Consider the following 25905-nt stretch of genomic DNA (forward strand, 5'->3'; position numbering starts at 1 on the left):
TTTGCATAGCATTTTACAGTATTCAAAGCACTTTTACTTATTTCATTTGACTTCTGCAATAATACACACACTATGTAGGAGAGGTATTATATATCATTCCCAAACAAAGGGTTAGAGTCCAGACTAAAAACCAACTCTGCTCAAAAGCCATGCTTTTCTCGCTGTCATATGTTTTGCAAACAATAAATTTCAATTGCTTGTTTACCTAAATTCAACATTCAGGAATGTAAATAATTTAGTGGAACAAAATACTAGATAGGCACATTGTGCCTAAGAGATTTTATTGTTTAAAACAAAAGCTTTCATTTGATTAACAGTGAAGTAAGTCCCCGGATAATTAAGTGAGAGAATAATCCACCTACCATAGAAACAATGCAAATTCATGGTGTATCAGACTTGGATTCCATCAAATAGAATTTTGATGTTACTGAAGGAACAATGCCCTCCCTAAGGAGGCCCTGAAGGTGGTCTGCAGGAGCCTGTGGAAGGAGCTGGAGAGGGAGCTGTTTCCTAGCATGAGCCCCAGGCTCCTAACCTCAAAAACTTGTCAGGGAACTCTGCATTCTGTCATGCCACCCTACATCTGAACTTCTCCCTGTCCTAACCCTAAGGCAGCCTCTCCACAGACGCACAAAGCTTCTGCAGGCTGAGCAAGGATCCCCAATAGCAAGTCAAAGACAGCTCTTCAACTCATTACAGCTTCCTCCCAGGGCCTGAATTCAGCCTGTGTGACTCTGTGTCCTTACAGAGAGTCCTATGAGAATAGCAATTTCTCCTAAACTCCCCAGAAGGGACCAGACCTTAAAACCAAGCTCACCCCCTCGATGGGGTGGTGGACTGGGACAGGCAATGGAGTTCTTACACAAATTGCCAAACCCACTGACTGGGCCCTGCTCCAAGCTGCACTCCCTCAAAGTCCCAAAACTCCCAATCTCTATATGGCTGTCTTTCGCAATCATTGTCAAATCCTACTCAAGTAGAATTTATGTTGCCACTTCTTCTTGGAACCACTTTCTTGCAACCCAACTTTCATATTATCTCCCCTGTGCCTCCTGGAACTCTGTAGAGTTTAAAAACGAGGGCTATTTAACTTACCCAAGTTCTTATACCTAACAAGTGGCAAAATTCTCTCTAATTTCTCTGAATACACAACAGAATTCCTTAACTCCATCCAGTTGTCTCTGTCTCAATGCCCCATTTTCTCTTGCACTCAGAATGTTGTAAAACCATGAAGCTGGTGAAGTCAGGCACCCTCGGTTGTGGGCTACATATGATACAGTTCCACCTACATTCATTCTTCCTTTGAGTAACTGGTGTATACTGTGTAAACAATATCAGTAACTTTTAAGGAATCTCTCATTTCTGCAGTACACTCAATTTTTAGGATATACGCCAGGATGAAACAAAATTATGACAGATTCCATTTCCTTAGAGTGCCGAAAAAAATCTCTGAAGTTTTTGTTTTAGTAAAAGGCCTGGCACATTTCACTGACAAATTCTGCAATTTAAAGCAAGTTCGGTTTTTCTTCCAGTGTTTGAGTGACAACAGAACTCCAAAAGCAAACTTGAGTCCATTTTTCTCATTGCAGCAGGACAACAGCTCCCCAGGAAAAGAAATTATCATCATGAATCAACTGTAAAACACACAACCATTTTAGCCGCCTGAAAGAGGCAGCATTCATGCTGAATGTGAGGGCACTCCGGACACTTGAAATGGAAAGAGTTGGACAAAGAAACAGCTAGGTCAACCCCAGTTAGCATTTTAAAAGATTCATAGGAGAGAAGGGACAAACAGAAGAATTCCTTAAGGTCAATGTTTGAGGTTTCTTTGCATATCTGGGTGAACATAATTTTAGGTCCAAATGAAAAATAACATATCGAAGGTAAGAAACAAATTCATCTAAAGCCTTAAAGATAAAAGCAATCCACTTTGTTTTATGTGATACAGTATTTGGCTAGGAGCATTTTCAATCTTTCCTACACTTAAAAATTATCTTAATTGCTTACTTTATAACAAGAAAAAATTTAACCTAGTCCAAAGCTTATACTCATATAAATTAAGGCAATGTAATGACAGAATTTTAGTTCATTCTTTGCATAGTAGTAAAGTAACATAGGACTCCAACCCCATGAAATAACTGGGAATCAAAGTTACCATTAGCTGAAAACATTTTACAGATTTTGAACTATACTCTTTTTTTGGCATAAAAAAAAATTTCCTTAATGACTCAGGAAGCCATAACGTTTTCATCTTGAATAAACCTTAAAAATAAGATCATAGCCAGTTCCTTCAGTTATAAATGAAGAAATCAAAACAAACAGGTTAAGCGAACACCTAATTTAGAGTCTGAAAGTAATATCACAGCACACCTACTGAACTTTCCTTCCCTTCTTCACTCTCCCAGGATTCCGGCTATGTACTTATAGCCAAAGTTAAGAGAGGAACAGGATCATCATGATGCATAAATGCTAAAATATTAAAGCTTAGAGCCCACATAGTATCTACTGGCTCCATCACAAACTTCTTGGATCAAGGTTAACTCAATTAGCCACCACCTTAAAGATACTTTAAAATAATGATGAAAGTGAGCACTTTTCAGAATTGACTGTAGTCCTCAAGTAATATCTAAGAAAATGACCATTTATGGTTCCATCCAATGCCAGTAGTTCTGCACAAGGCCTGCAACATAAAACTGTCTTAAGCTGGATTGTCAAGCAACGTGAATGTACCTCCCAGCCTTCAATGTGAGACTGCCATTCCTCTAAAACTTCTAACTTCTCCATCTGTCTCTTGGCCTCGTTTATGTTGGAACAGACAGCTTTCATGGCTTGGAGGGCTTCCATCACTGCTGCATAGTCACTGTGTTTCCGTGGAGTCCGCTTCAGCAACTCCTGTTTATACACAAAAAAACAAATTGCCCTTTGATCTTCAGCTTTCTGGTACAGCAGGTTCAGACTGACCAGGAAATGAAAATTGCAAAGATCGTGAGAGCCACTTCCATAAGTGACATCACGAATTCCTCTAAGATTAAGATCAAAAACAAAAGTTCGAATCAACGAGTAAGTGTAACCCAAATGCACATTTTTGCAGTCACTTTAATTTTTCCTCAAACTTACTTTGTTTTTAAAAATTAAATTAGGTTCCTCCTTTCGAATGGTCAAATATCTTACCGGGAGCATAAATTTTTATGTTTTTAATAATTTGACTTTTGTTCTAACAGAAGCACATCTTTATATGTTAATTTCATTTTTCTAGAGTCTTTAACAGAATAACAAGTCTTTAAGTATGTCATAATTTCAAAAATAATTTAAACATCCTATTTTCTAATATTTTTGAGAAACTATAAAACTATGTCATAAACAAAGTAAAATTTTAAAATAATGTCTTATACTACAACAAGATAATTTAAAAATTCTACAATACTCCATCATTAAAGGAGCAATTTATGCCGTTTTCCCCAATTACTCAGGCTTATTCTATGTGACGAATGAACTGCCACATACCCCTCAATAGCTTCCTTTTTTGTTTTTGGTATTTAGGGGATTTGGAGGGTCTTTTTATTTATATTTTTCCCACTCATTAAAACTAGAATAATCTTTAATCTCTTAAACATATTGAAAGCCCTTGTTAGTTGTTTAAAAGCACAAAATTAAACATCTTCACCCACTGTCTAGACAGTTGGGACCACATTGCTTTTTAATTAGTCATGTGTTTCCTTACTATGGTTGCCATCATCACGTAACTAACACAATTACAGAAATCCTGAGGCAAGTCTTGAAAAGAATTTTCTAAATTCTCAACAAACAGTGGGAAAATAATTCAGTTGTTATATTCTTTTGAGTTCTGTTATTGTTGAAAACCCTGCCATAAACTTGGACCCTAAATTCGTTATGTTCACACCTTGTTCTGCAGAGCTAACACCAGAGGAATACATATTATATTATTCCCAAGACAAGGTTTAAAAGTTATGCTGGATCACAAATCCATAAATGAGACATGCAGGCTTCTCCAGAAACTCTAAAGAGTAGAGGCACCTGTGGTGCCTCTATGTCAAGTGGTCAAGTCAGTCTGCAGGCCATAATTTGGGGTCCAATTATCTAAGGAGTTGAATATGAATTTATATAATGTGAAATAGTGAGAGAAAACCATCACTCACAATCTCTTGGCCATTACTTGCTAAGAACCCAATGTTGATTGACCAACTCAATAATTTCAAGCTCCACAAATAACATCAATGTATCTTTTCCTAACACTACAGCCTAATCCATATAATATTTTTTCTGAATAAATAAAACCACCCTAAAACAAAGAAAATTCCAGCAGAATTTTTCAGCTGATGGTACAGCAGAGACAAATATCAATGCCAATGTATCTACTACATGAGTTAACAGTTTTTTCATGTTGCTTTGTGGAGATAATCTACCAGAAAAGGGAAAGGAGGTCATCCATCCACTGCTTGAAGGGGCTCTGAACTGACCTTCTGGCTAAGAAAGGATGCATCCACGATGCTTTCTTTTGGGAGGTCAGTTCAAATACCTGAGTTCATCCCTAATCAGAAATGAGTAATTTAGAATAACCATTTTGTCATGATGTAACCTTTTAATCTCCCTAGCCCTTCTTAAATCCCCTGGGATTCCAAAATCAGGGTTAGGAATAACTGCAGTTATGGGTACACATGCAAACTGAGTCAAGTCAGAGGTCTGTAGGGATTCTCAGAAAGAAAGGAGACACATTTGCAACAATACTCCCTCTGCAGAGCTGGGGACTCCTGTGTCAGCCTCTGTGGCTTTTTATGGCTTAGGCAAGCAATGCTAGACTTTTATTTCTTTAACAAGGAACAAATATTTTCAAATAAAATTTACACAGATACCCAATTTACGGAATTGACAAGAGTTGTATTAAACTATATTTTTAGTTCAAATTCGACATTCATTTCTTAAAAAGCATATCAATAAAAATACTAGTTAATATGCCTCTAGTATTTCTGAGTATTTTGTGAAGTTTAGATGCCGAGTAGTAATTTATATATGAAAATAAATCAGAATCAAATAGATATGAATAATAATGGCTAATACTTATAAAGCACATACTATGCTAATTGATTTATATAAAATAGTTAATCATTATCATTATATAATCCTATATATATGCATATATATGTATTCAGAATACACATGCATACATACATACACATATTGCCATAGGTCTGTGCTATAATTTCATCATCATCATAATCATCGTCTCTATTTCATAAATGAAAAACCAAGGCATTAAGAGGTTCGATTACATGCCCAGTAAGCACCATACTTGGGATTTAAACTCAGAGTTCATGTGCTTAACCACTATCCCAGGCTGCCCATCCTGATGTTTCGGTTCCAAAAAATATAGTTTCAAAAACTGCTATCTTGACCTATTCATAGATCCCTTGCAGTAAGGGCAGTAGTTGGCACCTTACGGTATATTTTTCATAATAAAAATTGTGGTTACTATAATGAGGCAACAAACCTACAACCATTAGTAGGATGTTTTACATCTTCTAGAGGCAATGTTTTCTTAGCAATCTCATTCCACATTCTATCATTTATTGTTTCATGTGACCCACACTATTCCCTTGAATAATAATTTTAAATCCTAGTTATGCAATTATATAATTTTGACCTTAATTTCATTAGCATCACAAAGTCACCAAAGTTTAAGGAAATCAAAAATATACCAGCAGTGGATTTATTTAAAATAAAAGACCCTGCAAAATGCTATATAAACTAGTCATAAGGAACTTAATGGGATCTATCTCGAAGCTAATGCATTTCCTCTAAATGAAACTTAAACAAATATGTTTTATACAAAGAGCACCAAACGTTCTTTCAGTGGCTTTTCCACTCAACATCTGTTTCCTACACTATATATAAATTTGTGACAAAATGGCCACTTTTTTCCAATACTTATGGTCTACCCTTTCTTTAGAATATCAGACTCTTTAAAATAATTTTTTAAAAAGATCATCAGCAAAATATGTAGGTAAAAGGAAATGGCTACAATGAGGTAGCACATAAAATACCTTCAAAATAAGAGGGTACTTGCATATTCTTTGTATTGGTGTTACTAAATATCCTTCCAAGGGAACATCTGTGTTCTTCCGTCCTCCAAGCAGCATGCAGTTCTGGGGTGAAAATAATCAAAATTAATTACATTTTTAAAAATCTCACGCTGTGAAACTTTCTTCTACCATAAAATGCTGAAAACTAGTGAAAGCATATGTCTTCATATACTTTCTTTCTCTAAGAAGAGCATATTCAGTCACAAACACTCACAGAGAGACAAAGAGAAATACTAGTTACAGAACTGTGTTTTGAATCTGCATCTTAAAAATTAATCGACCTATATTCTCCTGAGTATGAAGTCTGAGGAAAAAGAGATTGGAAAGAGATAGAGAGATGAATGAATGGATGGATTAATGGATGGATAAGTGGTGGATAAACAGATGATTGACACATAAATAGATTGATTTTGCTTATAAAGAAAGGTATATTATGTTGTAGAAGGGCAAGTATCAAGACAGCTGGGTTCTAACTCAGGCTCTGCAACTGACAAGTGATACAACTTGGGCTGATTTCAGAATTCTAGTTTTCCTCTCCATAAATAGGGCAGGTTTTAAGCAAGTGATCTCTGAGTCACTTTTTTGCTATCACACTGCACCAAAGACACTGGGCAGCCAGTGTCAGAGAAGGAGGTCAGATAGGATCTCCACAGAGGCAAGATGAGTGAGGAAATCTCAAAATCAGGAATCAGAGTGGGGTGAAACTGAAGCAGCTTTCATTGATGATAAAGTGGTGGTCAAGAGAAAACTGACTCTGATAAAAAAAAAAAGCCTTCACCTTCATAAACAACATGCAATGAAACAGACTTGAAACTAGCCTAAACCTTGTTTCTGCAGTGCCTACAACAGCCAAACTATTTAATAAATATCTAACAGAGGGAGGAGAGAGCACCTCAAATATCAAACTAAGTTAGCAACTTTCATACTACAATTTTTAAAATACTGTTTCAGGTTCATTGAGAGGAGAGGCTGAGTGTTGATCAGGAAAGGATGCAAAAGGAAGACTGATAGTAGCAGAACAATTTTCCGCTGTCCTGAGCAACTGCATATCAGCCTCAATATGTGTGTCGAAGTCAGCAAAATCAGCACTCTGAATGTAACTTCACCCAGACACCTCAGAAGGCATAGCAGCAAATACATGCTCTTACACAAGCATGCCCTTTGGGGGCTTCACTCCCTACTGCAATCGGGTTATCAAAATATTCTTTCAAACTATATATGGTATTTTCCCCCAGAGGAATCGTATGAAACACAACTATCTATATCTCATTATATTTTCAGTGATGTTTCCGTTCCAGTATGTTAGCATCCCTGTAAAGCAGCCATCCCCTCACCTACCTCTGGACTGAAGTGCCCTAAAATCCCTCAGGGCTGTCTAGCCCACTTTTATTGCCTTGTGTATTAGTACTGTATAGATTGTGAACTCAATTCATAACACCACAGGTTGGCTACCACTTTAGACTGGCTTATGAGAGCCAGCTCCTTATACATACATGAAGAATATGTTTCCTGACCAGGTACAGTGGCTCACACCTGTAGTCTCAGCACTTTGGGAGGCTGAGGTAAGAAGATCACTTGAGCCCAGGAGATTGTAGAAAAATGAGAAGTGCATCAGGAACCAAGAGGAAACATTAAGCTTACCAACATGTGTGTAACTTGGAGTCACTAAAGAAGAAAACAAAGGGTCAGATAAATATTTCTAAAATAATGGCTAAAAACTTCCCAGATTTGATGAAAAATTAATCTATAGATTCAAAAAGCTCAACTATAAATAAGAGATGTACAATCATCCCCATACCTAAACACATCATTGAACTATTGAAAGAAAAACACAAAGAGAAAATCTAGAAAGCAGCAAAGAAGAGAAAAATGACCCATCATATAAAATATAACAACCATACAATTATAGCACATGCCTTATCATCAGAAACAATGGTAGTAAAATGACATATTCAAAGCGCTGACTGAGAAAAAAATCTATCAGTCAAAAAGTTCTATGTCCAAGTAAAACTATCCTTCAAAAATGAAGGCAAAATAAAGACATTCGCAGATTTAAAAAAAAAAAAAAAAAGACTGAGCAAAGTCATTGCTAGTAGAAATGACTTACAAGAAGAAGTACTGAGGGCTGAAAAGCCTAATATCAGAGTCAAATACACAGGAAGAAATAAGAGCACCAGAGATGGTAAGTGTGTACATAAATATAAAAGACTGTAGAAAAATATAGAAAGCAATAATTGTAACACTGTGTTGTGAAGTTTATAACATATATAATGTAATATATATGGCAACAATAGCACAATAGAGGAGAGATGAAATGGAACATTTTCCATTTCTACTCAGGAAATATTGTAGCCAAATTTCCCCTACATTTAACTGGAATTAGGTTAGCATTAACCTAATATGGATTTGATATGTTAAGATGCATATTGTAGTTCCTAGAGCAATCACCAAAAAAACTCCTAATAATATCGTTTAAAAATTGAGAGGAATCAAAATGGTACATAAAAAATGCTTGATTGACACAAAAGTAGGTGGTAAAACAGGAACAGAGAAACAAACAAAAAAGACATGTAGGAAAAAATAATAAAATGGCACATGTAAATACCATCATGTCAATAATTACATTAAAAACAAACAAACTGAGGACCCCAGAGACTGTCAGACTGGATAAAAAGCAGACCCAACAATATGCCATCTGCTAGAGACATTTTAAAGATCATAAATAGCTTGTAAGTAAAATAACAGAAAAAGATAAACAAACAGTAAGAGAGCTATCATAGCTATAATATTATTAGGAAAAATAGACTTTAATAGAAGAAATGCCACAGGGACAAAGAAGACCATTTCATGATGATAAACAGAAATATGAATATAACAATTATGAATGCGTGCACATCTAACGGAGTCCCAAAATACAGCAAACAAAAATGGACAGTTAAAGGGTAAAATAGATAATTTAATTATACATGGAGATTTCAATATATCATTCTCAATAATTGAATCGTTAAACAATACGAATAATATGAATACTAATTCATAGCATTGTCAATGCATGTAATTCATAGCATTGTCAATATATATGAATATTATTCACATCATATAATATGAACTAGAAATATAATAAAAGTTATTCAACATAAGAAAGAACATCTACCAAAAAATCGATAGCAAACATCATACTTAATGTGGAAGGACTAAATGTTTTCCTACCGAGATCAGAAACACGGCAGGGGTACCCGCTCTTACCACTTTTATTCAACACTACACTGAAGGTTCTAGCCAGTGCAATAAGGCAAGAAAAAAAAAATAAGTCATCCACAATGGACAGCAAGAAGTAAAATCATCTTTATTATCAGATAATTGATCCTGTATGCAAAATACCCTAGCAAGCTACAAAAGAACTACTTAACAAATTCATAAATTTAGATCACAGGACACAAGATCAATAAACAAAAGCCAATTAAATTTCCATATATTAGCAATGAACAATTTTAAAATGACATAAGATAATTTCAATCAGAATAGCATCAAAAGTGGAAAAACAAAGGAAAAAAAAGTAAGTACAAGGCCTGAATACAGATTTCTTACATATGAAAAAAAAGCACAGTCATAACAGAAAAATGTAATAAATTAGACTTCATCAAAATTTAAAACTTCTGATTTTAAAAAGATGATATTTTAAAAACGAACAGACAAACAACACTAGGAGGAAATGTTTGCATATTATATATCTGATATAGGACTTATATCTGAAATAACAAACATTTATAGCTCAATATACAATAAACATCCCAAGTTTTAAATGGGTAAAAGATTTGAATAAACATTTCACTAAAGGAGACATGAAGAGTTAATAAGCACATGAAAGCATGCTTAATGTAATTAGTCACTGGCAAAATACAAATTTAAACCACCATGAGATAGCACTACACACCCACTAGCATGGCTATAATCAGAAAAACTGAAAATGCCTAGTGTTGGACATTTTTTATTAACTTAATGTTACCAACTTTACCTACTGTTGGCAAAGATATAGGGAAACTGGAATCCTTACGCATTGCCAGTAAATATGGCACAGCCACAATGACAAATAGTTTGGCAGTTTCTTAATTAGTTAAACATGAGCTTATCATACAACACAGGTATCAATTCCATGTTTAATGTCTACCCAAAAGAATAAAAACATTATGTCCACTCAAAGATTTGAACATAAATGCTGATAACAGCATTATTTATAGGAGCCCAAACTGGATCCAGACCCAATTTTCATTAATTGGCAAATAGATAAACAAAATACAGCATATCCATACAATGGAAGAGTATTTTGCAATTAAAGTGAACGAAAATGGATACATTCTATAGCAAGAATGAACTTTGAAAACATTTTACTAAGTTAAGGAAGTCAGGCACAAAAGATTGCATTGTATGATTCTACTTAAATAAAATGTCCAGAAAAGGCAATCTATAGGGATGAAAACAAATCAGTGTGTGCCTGGTGCTAATGGTGGGAACAGAGATAGGCTGTAAAGGGACATGGAGGTCTTTCTGAGGTGACAAAAATGATCTAAAACTGAATTTGGCGGATGGCTGTGCAACTCCACACTCTCCTAAATATCACTGAATCGCACAATTATAATCTGCTCCTCACTAGTGATTAGTTTGCCCGTGACAGCCAAAATATGCATTTGTTTGTGGCTAACCTAAAGAAATTAAACACATATTCTTGTTGTTTTTATGAAAACACAATAAAAAATGTATGTAGGAGAAAGGTTAAATTTTGCACTTATTTTCTACCACATCCACGATTTGCTTCCTTCCTGTTACTGCCCTACTTACAGCTCTCTCAGCAAAAGTAAAGGACGCCCTAGGAAACTGGGGCTATAAAGCAGTGATGAACTCTGGCAGAAGCTCCTCTCTCGCTAGGAACCTGTGGGGTCTCACAGATAATTCATAATCAACCACGAGGGGGCATTAGCAGTACTTCCCCAAACACAAGCTGATCCCAGCTCTCACTTTTATTTTCATCAAAGGACTCTTTGCTTTCTCGCCTGGGGATGCTAACAGAGGTATCCCACAGATTTTTACACCATATTGATGCTATTCCCTGGTTCTCACTGGATCTAGCAACACATATCAACATACAGTAATACATAAATGTACACTTACCAAAAGAAATGTCCGGATTGTTCTTATTTTGTTGAGTTCAAGAAGTAATTTTTGTGCCTTCTCATGGTTACTACAATATTCATCATAGATACGAAACTTGTCTTTCTGTGAATTCATGTAAGAATAAATTAGTCATTTTATTCACCATTCTGCAATTTTAACCTATGTGATATGCATAAAGGAAATTCACTGAGTGTTGACTACGTTTTAAGAGCTATACTGCATGTATACAGCTATATATAAATTTTATTTATTTTCTCTGGCCCATGAAGAATAGCCTAAAAAGAGAGACAGACGTATATCAGTTATACTCCATCATGACAAATTCAGGTAGACAAATGAACCAAAGGGTGGCAAAGCACAGAAAAGAGAGGGCTGAGCTTTGCCATAAGGATTCAATTACAGCTTAAAAGAGGAAGAAATTACATACATATTCTTGCTGTTATTTATGAAAACTGAATAAGGAATGTATGTAGAAGAAAGGTCAATCAATCTGAGCAAGGTCCAGGTACATGAATTCATGATTCCTAAGCAGGGAGACAGAAGAAAGTCATTTAGGTGAAGGCAAAAGCAAGTGCCAGATAATACAGAAATAGAGAAACACAGGACGCTGCAGTTCATATACACCAGTCTAGACAGTTGTGCTTAAGAGAGACACTGATAACCTGAAGAATATCTAGCAACAAGCAACTAAGAGAATGACAGACCCTGAAGACACCATATCTGAGAGGTTGTTTCAGAGAGTCATATTTGTAGGTATAGAAAAGTCAGGAAATCATGAATACTTTCAAACAGCATTATGTTGTAAAGGACTGACAGTCCTATGTACCTCCAAATATAAAACTAGGACCTTTAGGTGGATGTCGCAAGGGCAGTGATGGGCAGATTTGGGATCGACATAGAGATTTTCTAACAGAGCTGTCACTAAAGTAGGAACAAAATAAACAGCCGTCATAGATAAATAGGAGATATTCTTTTAAAACAAGAGCATTTGTACCATCATGATCTCTAAGCTCCCTTCTATTTGTAAGATTTCCTCAAAGTGCCTTATCATCAAAAGAGTACCAATAAAAGAAAGACACAAAAAATTTATTGATCAAATGTTAGAACAAAAGTGTGCCCACTGAAATTTTAAAGGCATGCATTTATGAACATTAAATGCTACTTTATATAACCAGCAGAAAATGTATTGAATCACTTATCTCAAGAAATGATATGAGCCAGAAAAAAAAGTAAACTTCAGAAATAGTTTAGCTAAATTCAGGGATGACAGATTCATAAAGTGTTACTAAGGAAATGGATGTCAGGGTGCAAGATTCCCAGGCACAGCCCTGGACTGAGATAGCAACTACTCCAGCTGGCAGAAGATTCTGATTCTTTTGATTCTTTCATGAAATAAAGCAGGCTTAAGTGAGTGGACACAAACACCCATGGCTTCCAGCTGTGCCCAAGAAAAACACAGCTTGATCTTCCTATACCCAATGAGACTCTCCTTTTAATATAATTATTTTTATGAAATATTTTCTGACTATAAAAAGAACATAGAGCCTGCTCACTACATAAAGACAGATTTTGAAACTACTATCAAAACGTTTCTAAAAGACTAGACGGAAAATTAAAAATATACAAAATTTGATTTCTATCACTAAATACTCTTACACATTTTTAAACAAAACATTAATTGTCTAGCATTTTGATAAATACATGGATTCATATTGGTATTCTCAAAATTAGCATCAGCGTAATGGTATACATAGCAGCATTCTTTTTTTTGGTGTGAATGCCCTTTAGTTCTGAAAACAATTTTCACTACACAGTTGTCTTTTTATTTTGCAAATTAATTGCATAAATAATTTCAGGCATCATATATAAAGAGATGAAAATGATTATACAGGCACAGGATGTGTAATTTGAAACAACTGAGCACTGGCTGGTTATTGCGTGTGCACTGCTCAGTACAATCTTCTGAGAAACCATCCTTGGGGAAAATTCCTGTTACTGGGTTTATTCAACTCCAGGTTTGTCACAAGTTGATTAACAAGGGAACATTCTGACTAATAAAAGGCTCATCGTGCCATTATAGGAACGAGGATTTTCTGTCTCAAAAGAAAAATGCTCTATGTTTGAGAGAAACATAAAAATTCATTCATTATGAACAGCCTGAATATTCATTAGAATTCAAAGCTACAGAGGATGCGAAGAACTAACTTGTCGGGGAAAAGAAAAGGCTGTTTATTCTTCAGTAAAATGGATGATGTGAGGCACTCTCCCCTTTTCTGGCTCTAAGTGGAAGAGTTCATTGGCCTTAAAAGACCCCAAACTTTTGGTGTCAGATTTTACTTCTAATACTGCATTCACACATACCACTATGCCAAGAGCTAAATCTTAAAATCTAGGGGAAAAGAACTTTTAAAATAAAAAGAAATTTATCCTACAAAATGAAGAAAGCAGGTTCCCACTTCTTGTTGAGCATTAGGTTCGGGGTGTAAGCATTCTTCCATGACTTTTAAGAATTCTTTATGTACTGCAAGGATGTCTTCAATGTTTGAGAACAACATCTGTAAATAAACAAATGTGTAAGTAAGCTCAGTAGTGAACCAATTTTTTTTAAGTCTATGATAGCATAGTATTTTCTCTCCAACCTGAAAACCACATATCCATGCCTTCCTCCCACCTTGCGGGCAGAGCCTCAATTTTGTCTGGACTTCCCCTCCACGCCGCCGACACAATTCTGGGAACCAGGAGCCCATGGCTGGCTCTCAGGGCAAGGCCTCTGTTGCCCAATCCAAGCCAGGTATCCCACTCCCTTCTCAAGGCTGAGCTGCATGGAAACCAGCAGAGTTGCCGGCAGGCTTTTCTGGGAAGGGCATCTATGCTCCTAAGAAGGGCACACCAGAATGGACAGTGCTCTTTTCCCTCTGGAAGGTGCCACATGTAGAAGTAAAAGCTGGGACAGCTCTGCAGCCACAGGAAGAGCCAGCTTGAGCACAAAGCTGATAACCTGGGTGGCAGTGATTAGCTTGGAGAGGATGTAGCAACCTTGCTGGCCTCTCTGGGTCACAGGTGCTAAACCTTCTCCTCTGTCTGGAGTCCCTGATATGTGAGCCAAAGTGTCTTCAATTCAATTTGACTAAGAGGTTTCTTTAGCTTACAACCAAAAGCAAGCTAACTAAAATAATCTCCTGGGAGGAAAATTTTAAAGTTAGGTATTTTACTCATGGGGAAATAGAGTCAGAAGAACCTTTAAAAATGCTTAGAATGTTTTATATTTCCAGAAAAATAAAACAGTAAGTTAGCATCATAAATATCAGGAATAGTACATACAATTTAAATGACTAATCATTATAGTATAATTAATTTTCATTTACCATCCTTTTTTTTCAAAACTGTTCACAATTTTCCTTCCTTGCAGTTTAAAAGAAACAATTATACGTCTGTTTCTGAATTAAGGATATTATGTGGAGTGAACCATTGAAATCTTTTGTTCTTCAGTGATCACAGATACTGGAAGTCACGTTTGCCCACACCCTGCCTTCCTGAGCCACCTCTAACAATCCTCTTATATGGCTCAGCTCCCTCCTTCTCAAAGACATTGAGGTTCTTAGCTTCCAATTTATTTATTTTATTTATTTATTTATTTTGAGACAGAGTCTCACTCCTGTTGCCCAGGCTGGAGTGCAATGGCGCCATCTCAGCTCACCACCACCTCCTCCTCCAGGGTTCAAGCGATTCTCCTGCCTCAGCCTCCAGAGTAGCTAGGATTACAGGCATCATCTCAGCTCACCACCACCTCCTCCTCCAGGGTTCAAGCGATTCTCCTGCCTCAGCCTCCAGAGTAGCTAGGATTACAGGCATGCGCCACCACGGCTGGCTAATTTTGTATTTTTAGTAGAGACAGGGTTTCTCCATGTTGGTCAGGCTGGTCTCGAACTCGTGACCTTGGGTGATCCTCCCACCTCGGCCTCCCAAAGTGCTGGGATTACAGGCATAAGCCACCGCACCCGGCTGCCTCCAATTTATTTTTCTTCCTCTGTTCAAATGTTCCCAAGGCCTTGGTTGAAAAATAAAAAAACTCTATGACTTCTCTGCCATCCTCTTAATCTTCCATCTCTTTTCCTAAGCCCTATTTCTCCTTTTTAAAATTATTACCAATACAACTGACTGGCACAGCAACTTGTAGTGCAACTGCTGATCAACTGAAGGGCTGTGAAGTGCCATGGCACCAGCAAAATTTATCTATAGGAAACTCATGCTCAGGTTGAGGGCCAATTGTACCTCCTCACCTTCACTGTTTCTTCTGTCACATTTTTGTCAACTTTTGATGCTGCACACTGGTTCATTCGGTGTAAGAATGCCTGCATGAAACAAGAAGACATTATGAAGGTAACATTAAGTTAATAAAATGACTGGGTGTTAAGCAGAATTAAACTAATTTTTTTTACAACAAACCAAAGTGGAAAAATCCATTTGTTGAGTATAATAGTTTTGTTGTAACACAGAAACCCTTGTGCATTGCTGCTCCTATCTGGGAATTATACTTCCTTTACAATGTTGGGGTAGGGCCAGAAATCATCAAGTATATGTAAATTAAATTTATCCACCAGGATCTCAAAGTTGTGAAGTAAGCATTTAGAGTCAGATGTTTCCTAAACTTCTAAGACTTGGAAAGCACAAGAAGACCAAAATTTAATGGAAAATGGCATTTCTAATAAAACAACACAATGGCCAGAGATTCTGAAGTGATCTTCTTCGAAATTAAAGATAAATAAATAGATAGAAGATAGGTAGGTAGGTTGAGTGATTGATAAAATAGATGATAGATAGATAGATAGATAGATAGATAGATAGATAGATAGATAGATAGATAGATAGATAGATATCCCTGCCACTATTTCCCAGGAAGACACTTCAAGAAGGAATGAAAGAATTTCGTTTCCCCTCTATCACCCACCCCCGGCCTTTTAAAAAGCCAGAATTTAAATTTCTGGGTTCAGGTCTGGGCTCTCCATATCGCTACGGCAGGTAAATAAGCCCTTTAGTAATTCAAAGATTTGGACTCTTCTCAGTGGTCATTAAGTTTGACCAATGGCTAAATAGGCTATTATTTTCACAAAGAAAAAAAAGAGTAGGATAATTTCATTATATTGAGCCTTGAAAAAGAAAGTTTAGGGGAGAAAAAAGAGAAGAGAATTTCCATCTAGCAAATTCGGTTTATGTCCTCAAGACACCATCCATTGTCACCCTCAGGACATGGCTAATAAGAGTATAAAATGGTACAACATTTCAGAGAGCAACTTGACAATATATCTCAAATTTTTAAATGAGTATTTCCAGCCAGTATGGTGGCTCATGTCTATAATCCTAGCGCTTTGGGAGTCCCAGGCAGGATCCCTTAAGGCCAGGAGTTTGAGGTCAGCCTCGGCAACACAGCAAGACCTTGTCTTTACAAAGATTTTTAAAGTTTGCTGGGCGTGGTGGCACACACCTGTAGTCCTAGTTACTTAAGAGGCTGAGGTGGGAGGATTACTTGAGCCCAGAAGTTTGAGGCTGCAGGGAGCCATAGTCACATGCACCACTGTACTCCAGCCTGGGTGACAGAGTAAGATCCTATCTCAAAAGATAAAAATAAAAATAAATGGGCATTTTCCTGAACCTAGCAATACTACTTCTAGGACTTTATTCTAAGAAAAATATTCAAATAAGGGGATTCATTGCATTGATTACCAAAGTGGAAAAATTGGAAACAATCTAAATAACCATCAACAAAAGAATCATTAAACATATTATGATATATTCAAATTATAGACTACTATAGCAAAAGTGCAATCATAAATGGAATGTGATGAAAACTATATATACACATACGTGTGTATACGAGATGTCTATAAAATATTGTCTGGTGAAAAAATTTATTAAGTGGCATACTTGCTACATACATACATATATGCAGATGCATAAGAATATATACAGATATACAAATGGATAATATCAGTGTGTGCTAATGTTGAGAAAAAAGTAGGTGGCATTTACCAAAATGCAATGGGTAGTTCCTTTTAGGTAATAGGAAATTGACCTTTGTACACTTTCTAATTTTTGTAATATTTAGCTATAAGCATGTTATAACTTATATCAAAAGAGGAACAAGACTATTTAAAATAAAACAAGCCACAAGATCTCACTCCTAGCATGACCTTCAGAACCACATTTATTCCTGATACAACCAGTTCATGTTTCAGATTCTGTAACTATAATGTCAGATCAGAAGGAATAGCCTCAACTCTTCAACATCAGCTGAAATAAATAAAATGAACATGTATTGGATGTCAATCTAATTTGTCTATTGGGAACAAGTGATATAATTTTTGAATTCTTATCTAAAGTTAAGGATAATTGGTGAAAAAAAATTAGAATTTTCTAACTTTAAGTGCTCATTTTATTGGTATTATTCTGTTTAATTTTTTGCTTTAGTTTTGTTTTTTTAAACATTTTCCACATACTCATCGCAAAAATGTTCTTTATCTCATTCCATTTACTCTTAAAATAACATGGTGGTTTATTTGCCTAGTTTACATAGTTTACATTTCATATTGACCACATAGTAAACAGGTATCCTCTCGTGCAAGCAAAGCTTAAACTTCACCTCTACATTTATAAACCTTTTCTTCATAAGCTGAACTCAGTCACATTCTGAAACGGATAAATTAAAGTGAGGAAGTAGTAACAATGAATCAAAATATGAGTTAGAATGGAACATACAAACTAAGAAAGTAAACCATGTCTTTATCTGACTTTTTATCTTCTTATCCTCCGTGACAATATGGAACTTTTTGTTTAACTGTATATGAAAGGAAATCTGGAACTTGTTAGCATTTCTAACCAAGCATTTCTTTTTCCCAAGGTCCTCATTTTATACAACAGTGAAGGCAGATTTTAGATGTTTGCTGAGAACGCAAAATCATGAAAACGGTTTGACATTTTTTATAAGAGGTTTAAATCTTCCTTCCTAAAGCTAGGAATAAATAGGTAATTTCAAAATCATCCTTTAACAACCAGCATCTATAGTGTCCTTTCAGACTCTGTTGTCATATTTAATCCTTCTTATATCAATCAAGGAAGCATTAGTAGCCTAGTCACAAAAATACATGAAGGATTCTGTACATTGTTTTATCTCTGCATTCATTCCCACTTGTCCAAAATTTCACCAGAATCAGATAATCTTCATCTTGACACACATATATTTGAAACAAAGCAGTGGAAAATAGCTTTTTTATGCTAGTGGGTTTCAAACTTTTTCTTGTGTTTAAGACTTGGAGAGTTTCTTCCAACTGCAGATTCCTGTCCCCAGAGGTCTGACTCAGCAGATTAATTTAGGACCCAGAAATCTGCATTTTGAGCAGGACCTCTAGGTGATTCTGATGTAGTTGGTCCAGAGATCATCTTCTGATGAACAATTCTTTATGTTTATTCTTTCAAAGACTGAAACAAAAAGCAGACTTTGAGAAATAAATGAGTCTTAATAGGAAAATCGAGTTTACTTATTTCACTTTGACTTTCAATTCAATGTCAAACAGTGGTTGTTTCTATACAACATCCTCTCAGCCAACCACTTGGGATGCTGGCACCTCGCAGAGGACGCGCCTCCCACCCACGAAAATCACAATCAAGGCTGCATGTAACAGGTCGCAATAATCTCTGAAGGGTAGGGAGACGCAGACACGACACAGGTGAGTCAAAGACAGGCTAAGTTGCGTTCAGAGGAAGTGAGGCTCTCGCAGATGCCGCCCCCCCAATCCTGAGGACCTTTCAGCTCACACGTGTGTGAGCATGTGCTCCGCTCACCAGCATTCCCCTAACAATGGCTCCACAAAAAATATTCCTAGATATCACTCTAGTTATGGGCTTTTTCCCAGAGTACTCTTTATTTTCTCTTTAACTTGCTCCATATTATCTTGTATTTTTGGTAAATGCATATGATAAATATTATCCACTAATTAAAGTTTAATAAAGCTAAAAATGTCACAAATTTGCTATCAAGAATCAAAAGGAAGAAACTCATTAAGATGAAATAAGAAGATGACAGCAATCTCCTTTATCTGTGTCTGCCCATTTGCACTGCTGCTAGTTCAAAAGTAAAGCAAAGCTCACCATGGGCTTCATTCTCAGAATGCATTTTCTTATTTTATAATTTCAACATACAAAATGATCTCTTTCAACATATTTTTGCCCTTCCCACTCTTTTCATCAGTCCAGGCACACATAGTAGATCATTCTCAAAAGTCCCGCAGATTTTAACAATTTATACTTTTAATTCTAGATACCCGATGCCAATCTGAATTTCGTATCATACAACACTAAACCTTATTACTCCAACAAATATTCTACATTCAAAATCCTGAATGTAGTCTATTTAGCAGCACCCTGTCACCTTAAAGATTTGGCTATTTAATATGGATACAGATAGGTAAATTGTATAAATAAAGGCGAAATAGGAAAAATTTAAGAGGGACTCCACTGTTACGGGAAAAAAGACTACTAATTTCATGAAAATAAATGAGAAAAAAACAATAATGGTAAATATTTTCCTTTTACCCTTTAACTTAAAACAATATTATCACATCACAATTCTTTGGAAGATAAGGGCTTTCTTTGGTCCTAATAAATGAAAGAAGTTTGTCATTTGGGTTTGCATGAACACCTGGTTGGTAGTGGCATCACTGGAATGGAGAAGACTGAAAGAGAAGAACGTTTTGGGGTGAGAGAATCAGAGTTTGTTCTGGACCTGCTGGGTCTCAGATTTCTATTGGGCACCAGTGTGGAGATCCTGAGTAGGGAGTTAGCCATTCCAATCTGAGTTTCTAAGGGAGAGATCAGGGCTTACAGTAAAAAGTTGATTGTCACTGGCACAAAGACGTAACTTAGAGAAAGCATATAGAGAGAGAAAAAATGACCAGTCCCAGTCCACCGGAGACAGTGTGGAGATGGGGAAGACAAAAGGCACGAGGACAGAACCATTTTATCTATTTGTTTACTGTCCGTCTCCCACATTTGGATGGGAGCTTCATGAACGCAGAGCCTACCTGCTTTGTTCACTGGGATATCCCCAGCACCTACAGCAATATCTGGCACTTGGTAAGTGCTCAATAAACTTCTGCAAAGACTGACGACTTTTGTTCTTAACTCAATTGTTTTCATTTATGAAGACCACCAGACTGCACTGCATTAATTTCCCTAGTGTATTAGCTTCTCAAATATTCATTAGCAACTTGGAATATAGGATAGCACATAATCTTTTCCTCTTCTATCACCATATGACATGGTTTATCAGTCTTGACGTTATTGACATTTGGAGCTGGATTAAACCTTTGTTTAAAATAAACCTTTGTAGTGAAGGACTGTCCTGTGCTCACAGGATGTTTAGCAATCTTTTTCCCACTCGGATACAATGAACGATAATTATAAAATTATGTTACTTTGTTCCTACAGAATATGAGCAGCATCTTTTCATCTTTGAAATAGATCGTGGTTTGTTCCTAAACTTCCATGACAACATTCAATCCACACGAAACTCCAAAAACTGACAGAATAATAAATCATTTGTTAGTAGTCCAGGAGTATGTAAGACTCAGCCTCGTGGGCATTTATCACTCTACAAATCATTAAAATATCCCACACCTGGATTACTCAAATAAATGCCTAAAGAGATTGCATGTCTAAATCCTCGGTGAAACATGAACATGTAATCCTCAGCGAAAGCCTCTTGATTGTTGCTGTTTCCTTGTGATTCAGAAACAAAAGGATTTTTTGTGTCAGTTATTGAGTCTTTTAATATCTGCTCAATTTCCCACCAAAAGATGTTTTACTCTTTTTCAGACCAATTATTAATTCAAAATGAACATCACTATCATCTCAGAGCTTAGGTGAAGATAATTTTTCATTATACCATCCAAATCAAAAAATAAAAATAAAAACCTCCCTTGGCTGGAACTTGACCAAGATGTGAAGATAATTACCACATTGTTATAGTGTATTCTATTTGACCTCAATATAACAAAAAATAAGTATGAAAGAACTGCATTCTTCAGGAATTTTCAGGGAAAGAATTCATCATTTGTCAGCATATGATTGGTACGTTACATACAAGGCACAGCGTTCTGAAGATATTTAATACTTGAGTGACAGGAAAGTCAAGAGTAAAACTGGACAGAAGATGAAAGAGAAATCAGGACCATTATTGATAGAATTACAATTATGCATAAAATTACTAAAATTAAAGGTGAAAGGAAATTTATTGAGATGACTGCAGTGAAATACTATAATAAATGCCGTCTTTTCTTAAGTGTGTTTTTTGTCAATTTCTTAAATGTTTAATTTTTTTGTTGCATTTAATTTCTAGTTTGTTTCTGCAGTCTTGATTCCCACAAACTCATCTCACAGCTCAGCCTATAAAATTATTATTTTAACAGGATATTTTGCTTCCTTTGGCCTAAGGCAATGAGTTGGTCTAAAGCAGAGGTCAAAAATAGTAGAGGTAGGTTTTAACAACCACTATGTGGTTAAAACCTTGATTCAATTGCTAACATTTAACAAAAAGAGTATTCATATAAAAGTCAATAATTACAGCCTCTCTTCAAACACTCGGAGAAAATTAACACAGGGTCTATCTACCTGAATAATAATAAGTTAGAGCTGTAGAAGCCACATGTTCCCTTCATTTTGCCACAGTCACCACTACTCCCTATCATCATGTACACCAAAGCTGAATGTTAATTGCCATGTATTCTAATAGTAATGTTGTTATTTTTTTAATACAAAGCCCATTTTACTCATTTTTTTTGACTTGGGAATCTTTGTAGCCATAGCCATTTCCATTTCCAGCTACATTCTTACGGTTTTGTCAAGGTTCTTTTGACTCATAACTTTTTAATACTGATCATTCCAGAGTTCTAAGTTTTAAAATAGCATTTGATCTTTAAGTGTTTGAGTGAAAATGTACTCCCATGATCAGAGGGAAAAAAAAGCTAAAACAAAAATACTTAAAAATAAACCTAAGAAAATTGGTGCATGTTCTACTTAACTCTTAGTTCTGCAGGGAATCTAAAATTCAGCAAGATATTTATGCTTAGAAGTGATATCTTTTGTTAGAGATAGCTCTGGCAGGCATGTATACAGCTAGTCTTCTCAAAGATTGAAACAATTCCATGTTCTTTATTTAAAATTTGTTTTAATAAGGTAACTTTTTGGCAATAAATTCTTATTGGTGTATTCATTCCAAGTATCATTTGATTCATGAAGATCTTGTGTTCCTTGTATTGTTTTGGGTGATTGATGTCTCTTTCCTGAATGGTCAAGGATACACCAAACCCTAGGGAGAATTCAGTTTCAAAAAGAACGAAGATTAGGAAATGTATGATGTTTATAGTGGGCTGTTCGGAAGCCTTCAAAATTAACCCACCACCTTCCTCCCCCGACACACCTAGAAATACCCACTCAAGGGCTTCATCCCTGGGATGCAAGGCTGGTTCAACATATGCAAATCAATAAATGTAATCCACCATATAAACAGAACCAAAGACAAAAACCATATGATTATCTCAATAGATGCAGAAAAGGCCTTTGACAAAATTCAACAACGCTTCATGCTAAAAACTCTCAATAAATTAGGTATTGATGGGATGTATCTCAAAATAATAAGAGCTATCTACGACAAACCCACAGCCAATATCATACTGAATGGGCAAAAACTGGAAGCATTCCCTCTGAAAACTGGCACAAGACAGGGATGCCCTCTCTCACCACTCCTATTCAACATAGTGTTGGAAGTTCTGGCCAGAGCAATCAGGCAGGAGAAGGAAATAAAGGGTATTCAATAAGGAAAAGAGGAAGACAAACTGTCCCTGTTTGCAGATGACATGATTGTATATCTAGAAAACCCCATTGTCTCAGCCCAAAATCTCCTTAAGCTGATTAGCAACTTCAGCAAAGTCTCAGGATACAAAATCAATGTACAAAAATCACAAGCATTCTTGGACACCAATCACAGACAAACAGAGAGCCAAATCATGAGTGAACTCCCATTCACAATTGCTTCAAAGGGAACAAAATACCTAGGAATCCAACTTACAAGGGATGTGAAGGACCTCTTTAAGGGGAACTACAAACCACTGCTCAATGAAATAAAAGAGGATACAAACAAATGGAAGAACATTCCATGCTCATGGGTTGGAAGAATCAATATCGTGAAAATGGCCATACTGCCCAAGGTAATTTATAGATTCAATGCCATTCCCATCAAGCTACTAATGACTTTCTTCACAGAATTGGAAAAAACTACTTTAAAGTTCATATGGAACCAAAAAAGAGCCCGCATCGCCAAGTCAATCCTAAGCCAAAAGAACAAAGCTGGAGGCATCACGCTACCTGACTTTAAACTATACTACAAGGCTACAGTAACCAAAACAGCATGGTACTGGTACCACAACAGAGACATAGATCAATGGAACAGAACAGAGCCCTCAGAAATGATGCCGCATAGCTACAACTATCTGATCTTTGACAAACCTGACAAAAACAAGAAATGGGGAAAGGATTGCCTATTTAATAAATGGTGCTGGGAAAACTGGCTAGCCATATGTAGAAAGCTGAAACTGGATCCCTTCCTTACACCTTATACAAAAATTAATTTAAGATGGATTAAAGACTTAAATGTTAGACCTAAAACCATTAAAATCCTACAAGAAAACCTAGGCAATACCATTCAGGACATAGGCGTGGGCAAGGACTTCATGTCTAAAACACCAAAAGCAATGGCAACAAAAGCCAAAATTGACAAATGGGATCTCATTAAACTAAAGAGCTTCTACACAGCAAAAGAAACTACCATCAGAGTGAACAGGCAACCTACACAATGGGAGAAAATTTTTGCAACCTACTCATCTGACAAAGGGCTAATATCCAGAATCTACAATGAACTCAAACAAATTTACAAGAAAAAAACAAACAACCCCATCAAAAAGTGGGCAAAGGACATGAACAGACACTTCTCAAAGACATTCATGCAGCCAAAAAACACATGAAGAAATGCTCATCATCACTGGCCATCAGAGAAATGCAAATCAAAACCACAGTGAGATACCATCTCACACCAGTTAGAATGGCCATCATTAAAAAAGCAGGAAACAACAGGTGCTGGAGAGGATGTGGAGAAATAGGAACACTTTTACACTGTTGGTGGGACTGTAAACTAGTTCAACCATTGGCGAAGTCAGTGTGGCGATTCCTCAGGGATCTAGAACTAGAAATACCATTTGACCCAGCCATCCCATTACTGGGTATATACCCAAAGGACTATAAATCATGCTGCTATAAAGACACATGCACACGTATGTTTATTGCGGTACTATTCACAATAGCAAAGAGTTGGAACCAACCCAAATGTCCAACAACGATAGACTGGATTGAGAAAATGTGGCACATATACACCATGGAATACTATGCAGCCATAAAAAATGATGAGTTCATGTCCTTTGTAGGGACATGGATGAAAGTGGAAAACATCATTCTCAGTAAACTATTGCAAGGACAAAAAACCAAACACCGCATGTTCTCACTCATAGGTGGGAACTGAACAATGAGAACTCATGGATACAGGAAGGGGAACATCACACTCCAGGGACTGTTGTGGGGTGGAGGCAGGGCGGAGGGACAGCATTAGGAGATATACCTAATGTTAAATGACGAGTTAATGGGTGCAGGAAATCAACATGGCACATGGATACATATGTAACAAACCTGCACATTTTGCACATGTACCCTAAAACCTAAAGTATAATAAAAAAAAATAAAAATAAAAATAAAATAAAAAAATAAAAAAAAAGAAATACCCACTCGAACACATACAGATACAGGACGTCTCCTCAGGGTGGAGTTCAGCTCTGTAGTGAGCATTTATGAGAGGCCAGCTGCTTTTAAGTCTCAGTTTCCTCACCCATTAAATCAGGTTAATAATCATATCTGCCTCACAGAGAGGTGGAGAAGATGACAAGCAGGTAATGATAGTTAGCCCTTTGCAAAGTGCTAGCACATAAATAGGGCCCAATAAATGTTATCTGATATTTCTGCCATGGCGCCTATTATCACTATCCACTATTACTACATCCACAGCCTAGTCCCATTACTTGTACTGTGGTTATGATTATTACTAACACTAGAGAGAACAGAACTAAAGGGTAAGTTAAGGGCCCTTTCTCCTCCTCTCTGCTCCTATATTAACAATGAATCAATCCAACAGACTCTACTTTCTGGAGAAGTCCTTGATATCAGAACAAGTATTATAATTCAAGGTATTGAGGCAAAAATTCTGTTTATTTTTTAACTATTGGATCTTCCACAATGTAGTGGATCTTTTCTGCTTAGGATCCCAGGCTAGCTCCCAGTTGTTTGGTATACATGTCAATCTCTCTAATCATACATTTATCTTCCACCCGTTGCAGAAATTTGGAGATTCACAAAGAGTAGAAGATAGAAAAAGTTTATTGAGGATCAAACTCTTAGGTGCTAATAGGGATTGTTGTCTATGTCCTCAATCCTTGAAAGAACTTAGAGCACGATGTATTAATAAAAATGGAACAATGCAAGTGAAGTT

At 36.3% G+C, this 25905-nt stretch overlaps 1 protein-coding gene across 4 annotated transcripts in view; it reads right to left on the reverse strand.

The window, feature by feature from the left end:
- PREX2 (phosphatidylinositol-3,4,5-trisphosphate dependent Rac exchange factor 2) overlaps positions 1 to 25905 on the reverse strand; it is a 284434-nt gene that overhangs the window by 203096 nt on the left and 55433 nt on the right. For all 4 annotated transcript variants that reach the window (XM_055298134.2, XM_063612655.1, XM_055298135.2 and 1 more), the window contains exons 2-6: positions 15548 to 15619; positions 13700 to 13822; positions 11265 to 11369; positions 6060 to 6161; positions 2731 to 2892 (exon numbers count right to left, since the gene is read on the reverse strand). In XM_055298134.2, coding sequence (XP_055154109.1) covers positions 2731 to 2892; positions 6060 to 6161; positions 11265 to 11369; positions 13700 to 13822; positions 15548 to 15619 — 564 coding nt within the window. The remainder of the gene's footprint in view (positions 1 to 2730; positions 2893 to 6059; positions 6162 to 11264; positions 11370 to 13699; positions 13823 to 15547; positions 15620 to 25905) is intronic.

This window comes from Symphalangus syndactylus, chromosome 11 (genome assembly GCF_028878055.3).
Source record: "Symphalangus syndactylus isolate Jambi chromosome 11, NHGRI_mSymSyn1-v2.1_pri, whole genome shotgun sequence".
Lineage (NCBI taxonomy): Eukaryota > Metazoa > Chordata > Mammalia > Primates > Hylobatidae > Symphalangus > Symphalangus syndactylus.